The sequence below is a fragment of the Lipophrys pholis genome (assembly GCF_963383615.2).
Source record: "Lipophrys pholis genome assembly, chromosome: 3".
Taxonomy (NCBI): domain Eukaryota; kingdom Metazoa; phylum Chordata; class Actinopteri; order Blenniiformes; family Blenniidae; genus Lipophrys; species Lipophrys pholis.
Genome location: NC_137627.1, coordinates 35,670,211 through 35,682,741, shown reverse-complemented (window position 1 = coordinate 35,682,741; position 12,531 = coordinate 35,670,211). Strand labels below are relative to the sequence as shown.

The following is a 12,531-nucleotide window of genomic DNA, read 5'->3' as shown; positions in this document are numbered from 1 at the left end:
GCAGGTCGTTACGGTTTCAGTCTAAGTTAATAAACAAGACCTAAATCTTCACGCCTCGGCTCTTCACTGTCTGCGCAGCTCCCTTGAACCCACAGAACTCCTAAAGAGAATTTACAGAGCTAAACTGGATCACGACGACGACACCTCATTCCACCTCGTGTCGGAGGTTGAGACGAGTGACAACACGCCCCCGACCCGGCCCAACATGCCCTCCAGATGTCCGCCGCCCCAGCTGCAGCGCGAGGCTGCCGCACCGCGCCCTTTGTTGGCGTGTCTGCTTTGCTGGCTGGCTCGCGCTCCCACCCCGCAGGGAGAAGAACCTGTCTAGGTGCGGCGGCAGACAGTCATCCAGCTTTATTCCTCAGAAAACGACGACCTGATCGGAGGAGCGAAGCCTGAGCCTCACGCTCAACATTTCTCTGCTGCTGGAGATCATCGGCGGCGCCACTTTGTGTTTCCAGGTTGAAACTGAAGTTTTACGTATTCATATGTATTCAGTCTCTTAATTGAGAGCCATGATAAGCCATGGGAACGGGAGGAGGAGGAGTCTCCTCTTTCTGAGACGTTTGAGCGGCACAGGCCTCCAGAGGACGGGCAGGTCGAGGACAAGCTCAGGCAGAATCAACAATACAAACTGCAGCTACAAGTGCCAACAAGAGGAGGCCGGATCCTCACGGGAGTGTCGGATCCAATCAACCGCTGCTGGTTGAATGTTAAAGGAAGCGGAGATCTCATGATATCCTGACTTCAGTCGCTGTTTAAAGAACTGGATTATTGAGTTAGTCCAACTAGAACTGAACACGTTACTTAAAGGAAACTGAAGTGACAAACAGTCAGTTATCCACGGCTCAGGGGAATGGGGTCTCTCTGGTGAGAACCATGTGGACTGAGTGAGTGGGAGGATGGGAGCGTGGGCGGACGGACGCCGCCACAGGACTTTCAAGTAGCTGAACTGAATTCAGGATTGACGAGGCATTGACGCAACAAAACATTAATTTCACACCAATATTTCAAGTGCATAATATCCATATGGGACAAATCTGCAGGGAAAAAACAAAGCACTCTTCAGAAAACCAGGTTTTAACCAGTTCATCAACAGAACCACCTTATTCCAGATTATTCTAACAAATCCTTCAACTCACAGCTTGAGCAATGCAACAATTTCAACAAAAGAAATCGTCTCTTCATTCTGCACTTTTTTTTGACAATTAAAAATAACTCCAGCAGTTTGTGGGAGAATCTTTTCACGCAGCATCAGAGCCTGAATCGCTGCGGCTTGTCACCAGACGTGAGAAGCAGGTGCTGATGCTGTCGGCAAAGCAGCGCTCACTATAGCCTCCAGTGTGAGAAAGCTCTGCAACCACCGAGAATTCACCTTCTGATCACATTTTCATTGAAGATGAACGCTCAGCTGAAGGACGACGGCACAGATCTGCGAGTGAGTGTTTCCAAAAATAAAACGGGGTTGACAATAGAGAGGCTGCAGCGCGGCGGATGCATGTGTGAACGCTATCTGCACTCTGCAGCCATGGAGACGGGCGAGAGACAAGAGAGAGAGAGAGAGATGATCCAGCACTCGGACACACTTTCACATCCTGGAACTTCTGAATTGATGAATTGGATGGTTTTCACATTCTGTTTTGTCATAAAAATAAAAAAGTAATGTGTTGATTTCTATAATATCAATCCAACAGTGATCACAGCAGCTCGTTTACAAACTACAAACACAAGAAGTGACATGAAATCTCTTTCATAAGAGGAACTTCTGAAAAAACTAAGCTAAACTGCAGCTTTTGTCTTCATTTCTAATCTTCCTCATCACACACACACACACACACACACACTAAAGTAACCAGAAGCATCACAGGGAGTTAAAACTGATGTGTTATTTCCACCAGAGCTCAGTAAGTGTTTGATCTAAAAATGGAAAACACCCAGCGCGAGTCCACACACCGTTACGTTTTACTGAGACAACATCATGAGATCATTAATTCACCAGAAGTCTGGGTGAAATCGAGGCTGAAGCCGTTCCGTGAGGCTTTCAGGGGCAGCGCTCAGCGTAGGAAACCAACATTTTCAACAAGTTTAATGTTTGGGATTATAGAAACAGGACTGAAATCTACAGAAATCTTTTATTTTCTGACTGGAAACATTTGCCAATAACATTTGTTCTTAACACTCAATGGAAAATTTGCAATTTTTTGCTTTTGTCCTACACTGAACTACATAAAAGCCGTCAGGTTGTAACCTTGTAAACAACAGAAATAGTGTTTCATAACTCCTTCAAAGCAATTTCTCATTAAATGTGTTACTGTATGCCAATGAGCTCTAAAAATCTGCATAGGAGACTTGATTATAACAGGAGAAAAACTAATTTACACATATTGCTGGACTGGGGCCACAACACAGGAAGTCCAATTGCACACAATTCCTTACAGGACAGAAACAACCAAACAATTCTAAATGATATGTAGTTATATGTAGGCCCTGGCTAGCTCACTTGGTAGAGCATGAGACTCACACTCTCAAGGTAGAGGGTTCGTGTCCCACGCCGGGCGCCACCTTCCTGTGGGCTCTCCACCTGCAGGAAGGTTCTTAATCGGTGCGATGTGATCTGGGTGACGGTGCTCAGACTGACACCCCCGTGACCCGGAAACGTTTGAGGAAATGTTTGAGCCGGTAGATTAATCAGAGAAAGCCCAGCGAGGTCCGAGCCTGAGCAGAGCGACTGCAGTGAGTCTACAGCTGAATCATCATTAAAACAAAAAAAAGTGGAACAATGGTGAGCTGACAACTTTCTGTGAAGAAAATGTAATTAAAAAAATGATTATAAAGACAGTATAGATAAAAATGTTTTAGGATGAAGCCATAAAACAGGAATAATTAACATGAGACAAACTCATTGCGATAAATGACAAGTTCCACTGACGTCTTCTCCCGAGTTTCCACTCATAAAAATGACATAATCACCAGTTATCTGCATTTATCAGAAAACAACCAAATAGCAAAGTAAGTCTTCCTCCTGTGCAAAGGTCAAACAAGCAACTGGTTTCATCAGGAGACGTTAAGATTAGATGACATGACTCCGACCGTGACAAACATTAACAAAACACGACTGTGGATTTCTTTAAACCTCCGAGTGGAGGATAGACAGAGATCCTATGAGGGGGGGGTGGGGGGGTGGGGGGGCGGGGTCTGAGCGTCGAGCTAAAACCGTCAACATGCAGCTGGCAGCCAACCAAAAGGAAATTCTTGGCCCCCATTGTTGCCAACTTCAATTCATCTGAGGGAAACGCCATCGACTAATCCCCATAACTCTGCACAAAGGTCTACAAGTTGAGCTTGTGAACAGACACAATTAGTCCGAGAGGCGAGGCGACGTCGGGCCGGGCCGAGCCGGGCCGGGACAGTCCAGTCCAGGGAGTCCATGATAGCCACTCGGACCCGAGCCATCGTCCCCAAACACAAAGACGCCCAGAGAGGGAGAAACAGACCGTGAACTGATCTCTTTGAAAGAGAAACACACACAGAGCTACAGCTGACCAATGTCAAAGCACCCCCCCCCCCCTCCCTCCCCCCAGCTGCAACCTGAGCTCTGATTGGCCGCTATGTGCACTGCAGCAAATCCAGTTCAAAGTAAAAGCGCCATCAATCAAGTCTGAAAACTAAAAACTCTGCAAACAAACATTTGGAATCCCGTTTGGCGCCGAGACCTTCAGATGCATCGGAACCCGCCCCCCCCCAATCTCAAACCATAACAACCACATCTGCAACCCTGTAAACCCCTCAACCTCCACCCCCAGCCTGTGTCAGGCAAAAAAACAAACAAACAAAAAAAAACAGGCCACCCCGCCCCCTCTTCAGTCCAGAGCCCCCTCCCACTGGCCCGGCCGGCTATAATGGGCCACCAAAGGAATGTTTCCCCAGCGCTCTCCCTCACCACACAGAGGGAGACAAAGGGGGGAGAGGGGGAAATTCCTCATTGCTCCGTCCTCTCTCTGCCCGTCTGCATGACTGGCTGCATCCCAGATTCGCTGCTCGAGCCGATTCTGGATCTCGGTCAGCTGAAGAGGAGGGCTTCCACTCACACATGACCCCGAATCAGCTGGCAACCGGGGGACGACCCCAGACAACGCCCACAGCCCCTGAAAAAAACCCTCCCAACAAACGTTTACTGGTCCAACATTCAGGACTTGAGGGTTACCATGGAGAAATCAGCTTCTTTTATAGAGACAAACTTCTTGAAGGCCTCCAATACAGGCTGTGGACTATTTCTCTAATTGACACGATGGCTGGTCCTAGAACCCAGTGGGGAACTGTTGGGCTGCCCACACCTTAAAGTAAGGCACAGATGGAGCGGACCCTGTAGTCTGTAGACACTTTCCCCGGGTCGGCGCAAGCAGAGAACTATATAGAGAACTATACACTGGTGTGTATCCCATGTGATCCTATGAATCCGCCTGGATTAGTCCGGGCCCACCGCACACAGGCAGGACCAATACGTTTTAGTCCGGGACCGCCCTGGGCGAGTTCTGAAATATCTACACCTTCCCATAGCGTCGGGATCGCAGGAACCCGATCCGAACCCGATCTGCAGGGTCACAGGGAGCCGACTACAGCGTGAACATGTTGTCGGTCCATCAGAGTTCAAACAGTCTCACACACTGAAGGTCACCGACTGAGCCATCCAGCACCTCTCTGAATTACATAACACACACAACAAACAACTGAGCCACCCAGAGTCCCGGTGTTTAAACCAGGAGAACAACTCAAATACAACTTTTAGAAAATGGAAAGTTTTCAAGCACTCCACAACCTCCATCCTGAGCTGGAGGCCCACACACACACACATTTACTCATGGAGGTATTTGATTGCTCCAGATCACCCAAAGGAAGTGGTTGACTGACGTAAAGTGGAAAAAAAAGAATAAAAAACTGACTCAACCGATTAAAAAATGAGGCATGTTCAATCAGATTTCACTTTTTATTAACTTAAAACAAAGGAAAGCTGAAAACTCAGCGCCATTTAAAAAAAACTGACGTGTCGGAGGATTTAAGTCACAACCTGTCATATTGCAAAGCGCAAGAGAAGCTCTCCCCGGGTCACGATTTGCACGACTGCACCTACATTCCTTTGAAGATTATTTCCCAGCATTCCCCTGGGGGACCTTCAGAAGGGGAGAAATGGTTGAACGGTGGAGCAGAAAGTGAAGCGACACTCCAGTGTGCAGCGGAGCATTACTGCAGAACGTCCTGAGATGAGTTTCCTGCCGAAGACTTTCTTACTCCAACTCCAAACAATTGTCTGGTTTCACTCTGAAATGGAAGTGGAACGGCTTCCAGAACCGGTAAACCAGAACCCGCCACCAACCAGGAGGCGCATTCCAAGGTGTTTCCTCTATTTTCCTGCCTACCAGTGGTGAACGCCATCATTTGAGCCAACAGTCTACCAATTCTAGAACAAGTTTGACAATTGTCCCCCAAGGTGAAGTATCTCCTTTCCTTCATAATTCTACTAAATAATGTAAATGTTCATGGTTAACACATATTACTGCATGTCATCAATGCTTCATGGTGCATCTTAGATACAGAGAGAAACCAGAAAGCAGAGAAACAGAACTTTGCGTCTCGATTCTAGTCATGATGGCGGCGCGCTGGACTTCACACCATCTCAGTACTGTCAAAAAAACTGCAATACTTCAGAACGGACCGTTTTAGCTGAAAGTTTCTACTAGAAAATCAAAGGTTTTTTTTTTAAACCTTCTACTCTTTACTTGTCATGAGAACGTCTGAAGCCCCAAAGCATGCTGGGAGGGCTGACAGCTCGTCATGCAGCTACACCCCGAGCCGGAGTCCAGGATGAATTGTTGGGTCCATTTGTCCCGACAAAAAATGTCGGTCGCAGCTCGTCCCGAGCCAAGCGGGGCCATCTGAAGCTCCGCCGCCAGCCGGCCGCTCGGGAGGCATGTGAAAGTGGGCGGAAAAAGAACAAACTCACATTGTGTGCAGCTGCCCACCTCCACAGCAATGGGAAAGGAAAAATGTGTGTGTGTGTGTGTGTGTGTGTGTGTTCTAAGTCTGAGCACCGGTGTGGGATGCCAGGGAAGACACCGAACACATCCATGCAGCCTTCAGGACACATCTGCACAAACCAAGTCCAAACAACAAACCCGAGGAGAAACAAGTGACTTGAGGTGCGACGGCTGAAAGTCAGGCAGGTTTCAATAAGCTATCGATCAGAGTCACCTGCCGTCACATATCTGCTCTATCGTGATGCAGCTGCAACACTGGAACCACAGCAGTGCAAACAGGCCGCCAGGACATGAAGACGATCACAGATAAACAGAGCGAGTGACCGCCGCTGATTTACGGCAAAAAATGTTCCTCAATTAGAGCCACTTACTCTCAGTGAGAGAAATACCCGCTGAGGGAAGCGGGCATGAACTCAAAAGGAAAATCTCTGGTAATAGTGCTCATGTGATTCTCTGCAAGTAGAGCCTGCCGGTATTTTCATGCTCATTCATTCATCGCTGCATGAGAGGGAGGCAGAGCGGGATCTGACATTTACAGCAGCTGGAGCAGAGAAAAGGCCTCCAGGTCTCCTGGGACTCCGGCACACCACCTCCCATCAGGCAGCATCAGGCCCGAGTGGCACATCCTGCCAGTACGCCCTCATCAGAATCAGGATTCAATTACATCATTTCTGTTAAAACAAGGGTTACAAGCGTCTCGACACTGAAGGTGAGAACGTCCTCATCTCTCAACTTAATGTTCACTTTTATCTTCATCGGCTGAGTCAAGTGATTGTCTGAAAAGCTCTTCTGGACCGTTTAAGTTTGTCTTCCTGTGGAACTGTCAAATATCTGTCGTCTCCTCGGCAGCCAATGGAAATGTTGAACTTCTAAGCTCCGCCCCCCTCACAGGACCATAGGGAGAGTTGAAGGTGAAACAGTCTGATCTTCTTTCAACTCAAATCATCTCAATTTACTACTGAAACTCAGACAAGTTATTCACAATTGAGCAGCAGAAAAAGCACCAAGTTTAATTCCAATTGAGGTTTTCAGCTTACGAGACCATATAAATGCTGCTTGAAGCTTTTTACAGTCATTTCTCCTCAAACTATCAATGCTAGTGTTGTCGACCTTTCAGCTTCGACAATAGATCATATTTATTTTCAATTAATGCCTCCAACCTCTTAATAGATGGTTTCACAGAAATGACTCAGGCCTGTAATTACTGAACTACTGTTTGTCTCCAGCCTTATTTCTTCTTTATTTACTTCCTATACCAGTTGGGAATGATGAATTATTAATGTAGGTTTTACAATAAGACCAATTCCTCCGTCCACTAAACCAAAAGGCAGATTTGTCAATAGTCCGCCCTCAGCTCTCTCATCAACTGTTCGGTTAACTTCCTGAAGCCTTTCTAAACCGATTTAGTGATGTTCCCGTTGTGTCGGGGTTACAGTGTCTCTGGGTAAACGATGTCACAGCAGTGCGGCGAGCCGGCAGCAGGTTTCTGGACCAGTCCGCTCCGGTTTAAAACTGCGGCGCTGTAGCTGCCACTAAAATCAACGAGTCGTATGCAGACTCACTATCGTTTCAGTGAAAGTGTTTTTCCTCTTCATAGGAAGGAGGAAGGAACATCTGACGTGGGTATTTTTAACACCACCTGCAACATTTTGACACTTTGACAATTAAACTTCCTTTGTCGGCTGCATGAAAACACTTTTCCACTGAGCAAACTAACTGAAGGCCACGCGTCAGAAATAATCCGATTTGAGAACATCACTTTGACAAATAAGAGCGATCCGCCTCCTCTAGCGGCGGCGGCGGCGGCTCGGGGCCCTTTAGCTTGTGTACTTTACTGCTGCTCAGCTCATCCACCCACCTGACTCCGCTCCGCCTGCTCGCACAACTAGGTGGCGGCCTAACTGTCGCCGAGGACCTGGATTTGCATGTAGCGCGGCGCAGAGTCACAATAAAAAAGCCGCGGTGGCGTCACTGCGTACTCCAACATGTTTGGACGTGCCGCGGCTCGCAGGCTGCAGATTTAATGACAAGCCTGCGAAGGCGAGGAGCTTCGCCTGCGACACACTGCAATCAGGTGGACTCGGCTGGGCTGAAGACACTCGGAGGTGTTGAGAGGCGTCGCCAGTGTTTGAAAAAACAACGACAACAACAACGGCTGCGACGACTCAGGGATCAGTCCAGGTCTGAAACACCTGAAGCAGAAGAAGAAACGCCCCAAAGCTTCCTCGTGTGCAGAGCAGCAGCCGGTCAGACTATAATTTAACCCTCAAATGATTGTTTATGTTCTCGGGCAAAACTTTCCACTGGCAGGGTTCAAATGTTAAGCGAGGCCTTCATTATGCGTCACATCTCTGTACTGTGAGTATAGGCAGAGATCACAAGGGGGGGGGGGTCAGAGCCTCCACCTGCTGAGAAAAGGTCATTTAATAGCTCAAATACATCATATAACTAACCTGAACTATGTGAAACTGTCTTACAAGAGTAACTAAAAGCAGTGAGGTTGCATATATACACAGTATGATGCATTTTAAAGTTGAACATTTTTTTAAACATCGACTGTCACTACGGTTTGGTCCATTTCCTGCCAGTGGATCAGTGGAAGTGTGTCAGAGTTTGAGTTCTAACTGACTAAGATTCACTTAAACTTTCCAAAAAACGAATATGTGAGCGCTTAAAGCCAGATAAAGTCGTGTTCAGAGCGGCACAGTATATTGAGCATTTATCATTTAAAAAAAATATAAAAATTAGGCAAAACTGAGAGTCTGTTTCCATGCTCTTACAGGGCTCATATTGTGCTAAACTGACTTCCTAAAGGTTCTCCAGCAGGACTAATCGTCCCCATACCTGGACTGACGCCCCAGAAGTGAAGACAGTCTGTCCTCTCTCTCCCTGGCTTGTTTCAGGTTTTAAAAAGTGTGTTGCTCCAACCAGCCATTCAGGAATCAAACCCTATATAGTGTCATCGGGGGTTTCTGGACCAACCAGACCAAGAGGAGGAGTTGAACTGGATAATATGACTAATTTAACTGTGGAAGAGAAATTATAAACCAGCCACAAAATGGATCCATTGCCTGATTTAAGTTTTAATTAAATGACAAACGTATTATTTCGTTGGGGGCAGGAGTCTGAGGCACAAATAGAGGAAAAGTTACCAACAGTCAAACTGTTTAACACAAATGATATTGTAAAACTCTTTATTATCACATTATAACTCGTTTAGCACAAATCATACCAACATTAATATCAACTGTTATATTTGAATCACAGGGGCACCATGGTGCCACTTATCTGAGCTGCGCTGGCAAGTTTCACTGAGTAGCACTTTGATTACACTTGAAAATCCTTTAAGCTAAAAATAAATAAATAAAAACTCTTCAGCAGACAGGCGGCTTTTCTGTGTGAACGTGACATTTCCCGGCCCCTGAACCATCATCGCTCAGGTTTATTACAAACCTTTGATCATCCTAAATAACATTCCTTTGAGTACATTTATGTTTTTAACCAAATACTTTATATTTGAAGAAATGAACACATTGTATATTTTCAATTTACTGCTTGTGAAATTAATGTGCAGTTTTGTTCAGAATTATTGAAACAAAGGCTTGTTTATAGATTATTCTCCTGAAAGTACTTCGAGTCTCCTGCAGTTATTACAGATGAGCTACAGGTTTTTTCACAAATCGCATTTTATCAAATGAAACTTTCAACCTTGACTCTTGGTAACAAACAGTTTATTGTGAGATAAAAAATCCTGCTTCAGTGTTTTGCCTCTTTAAATGACTGCATGCAGTCACTGTGTCGGAGTCAGAAGGACACCCTGCTCATCTCCCTGACCCCCCCCACACCACCACAAGGACAAACCCCATTCCCACACTCATTACCTCTCTCTCTCTCTCTCTCTCTCTCTCTCTCTCCTCCTGTGGGAGGCATTTCTTCACTTTTGCGTAATAACTGGCACACCGAGCGTGAATACACTGCAGGAATTTGCTCTCTGTACCCGCCCCACCTTCCCCCCACCAGCTCAGACCGTCCCCAGCCTGTTGCTCTGTTCCCAAACAAGTACCCAGCCACTGGGGCCTGGAGGACTGGAGGACTGGGGGACTGGGGGGTTTTTGTCACAAGCACCTAGAAATGACCGTGTTGTATGTGGTGCTATATAAATAAAGTTGGATTGAATTAGGGGACTGGAGGACTGGCTCAGACTTCAGGTTAATGATCGACGGGTGACTTTCCTTTAGAGCAAACTTTGACCCGAGTGACGGCTGCACAAACAGCCGCCGCGCCCACAGCAGCCTACTAGCAGGTAAGAGGTAAGATCGGAGGACTGGACCCACCAGCTCTGATGATGATGATGATGATGATGATGATGATGATGATGAGCAGGAATGTCTGAGGGTGACGGCTGAAGTGCTGAGTGGCCTTATGAAAACATGCGAGTCGACACCCGGCATGCTGTCACACCACTGGAAGGTATGCCAGCCATGCACACTACAACACCATCACTGCAAAGCTATGCTGCTTCCAGTGGGTGGGGGGGGGGGCTGAAACAGGGGGGGGGGGGGGGGAATACTCTGTGTTCTTGTCGGTGGGAAGTAAAGCGGTGGAGGGAAGATGGAGTGGGGCTGCATGTTTCACTCAGATAAACAAACATGGGGTTTATTTCGATGGCGACTGCTGGTGTCACACCGGGGCCAGAGACCATGGGAATGCAGCACAGGAAGTGGTTTCATGCTATTCCGGCGAGCAGGCCTGAGTGTGGTTTAAAATCTGCAGCAACTTCAGCCGAGAGGACAGATTCAACCCCAGAGCTCAACTTTGCATCGCTGAAGTGGGAACAGATGAAGGCTGCTGTCAGAGAAGCAGTCACACATTTCACTCCCGCCTCCACTCATTTTCATCAATGTTTGGGATTTACTGCTTTTTAAAATAGCTGCAATGCTTCTAATACTTTGGAGGCTTGGAAAAAAAAAAAAAGAAAAAAAAAAGGTTGCAACCCATGAAAGGAATTCGAGTCACGGAGGAGAAAAACCGCTCAGATTCTGCAGATCCAGAGGATCTGGGGGGGGGGGGGGCGCCATGGTCCTGATCCAGACCCGAACCGGCCCTGGTCCGGATCAGAACCGGAGCCTCCACACAAACCACCGCTGTCTGCGATCCGAAGGCCGAAACGTGCGACACAATCACGGCTGTGATTTTCTGCAACAATGTGGCGCCTTGTTTCCGCCCCGAGAGGAAAAAGTACTGGACACACACACGCGCGCGCACGCACGCACACACACACACACCTTTGGAGGAGTGAAAGCTGCAGCTATAACGTCAGACTGGACTTTTCCCCTCAGAGCAGCGGTTAACGGGAGAAAAGCAGCCGGGCTGGGGGCAGGGGAGGCCGGGGGAGAGAGAGGAGGGAGGCCCGGGGAGCGAGAGGAGGGAGGCCGGGGGAGAGAGAGGAGGGAGGCCGGGGGAGCGAGAGGAGGGAGGCCGGGGGAGCGAGAGGAGGGAGGCCGGGGGAGCGAGGAGGGCATTAAGGGGCAGATGTGGAGCAAAACAGAGGCCCACACTCGGTCTCTGACCTCCACTCCCCATCCCTCCCTCCTCTGCCATTTTCTTTCCATCCTCCTCCTCCTGCTGCTCCCGGCCCGGTTCGGTTCGGTTCGGTTCTTACCTTCCGCTGCTGCTTCTCCCATGCCGGGTCCAGGAGCAGGTCCCGGTCCCAGTCGTTTTCTTGCTCCATGTAGGTCTGAACTCCGCCGGTGCTGGATTGATTGTTGGCAGCGTGATAATCTACCATGTCAGCAGAACGAACCCGAGTGCGCCACGCAGAGAAACCCTCACGGCAGGAAGAGCTGGCTTTTTCTTTTTTTTGAGAAAAATAACAAAAAATTTAAATAAAAACGGGAGGGGGGAAGAAAAGAACGCGACGTCGGCGCCCAAAGCGAGAGGAGGGACGGGGGGAACCAGGAGCCCGGGAGGTGTCCTGCTTCTCTCGACTGTTTTATCGTGATGAATATCCGGTGTGTGTCCGCGCTGCTGCCGCTGGGACAAGAAAAGCTTTCCCCCGCCGTGCGGTGTGGCTGCTGGGAGGAACCGGCCGCTCCTACAGCCTCCACCGGCACCGGCAACCGCCCAGCACCGGGGCGGGGGGCTTCCGGCCCGGCCCGCCGCGGTAAGACACGGCACCGCTTCCACCAGCTCTAAAACTCACAACGCTTTTCTCACTAAGTCCACCCAGTCAACGATGAAAGCATAATTAGTTTTTTGTTGTTAATTTGCACAAATTTAAAAAATGTTAATCTTATAGGGAGAAATTAAATTTACTTCAATTTTGAAGGCGCTCTCTATTTCCGCTCTTTGTGTAACCTACGCTGCCTTCACGGGCGTGTCCTCTCCCGCAGCTCCTATAGGCCGACGCGGCTCATTAATATTCATGAGTCTTTTGAACGCGAGCTGCGGAAAACAATGAAGAAGAAATAACTCCACAAAAGGTAAAGTTTCAACAACA

At 48.1% G+C, this 12,531-nt stretch overlaps 1 protein-coding gene across 1 annotated transcript in view; it reads right to left on the bottom strand.

Moving 5' to 3' along the window:
• The window catches only part of actn4 (actinin, alpha 4), a 55,586-nt gene extending 43,485 nt beyond the window's left edge, over nucleotides 1–12,101 (bottom strand). The window contains 1 exon segment of the mRNA XM_080460525.1: nucleotides 11,695–12,101. Within this exon segment, the coding sequence (XP_080316651.1) occupies nucleotides 11,695–11,820 (126 nt within the window). The 5' untranslated portion in view covers nucleotides 11,821–12,101.
• Nucleotides 12,102–12,531: the final 430 nt, after the last annotated feature.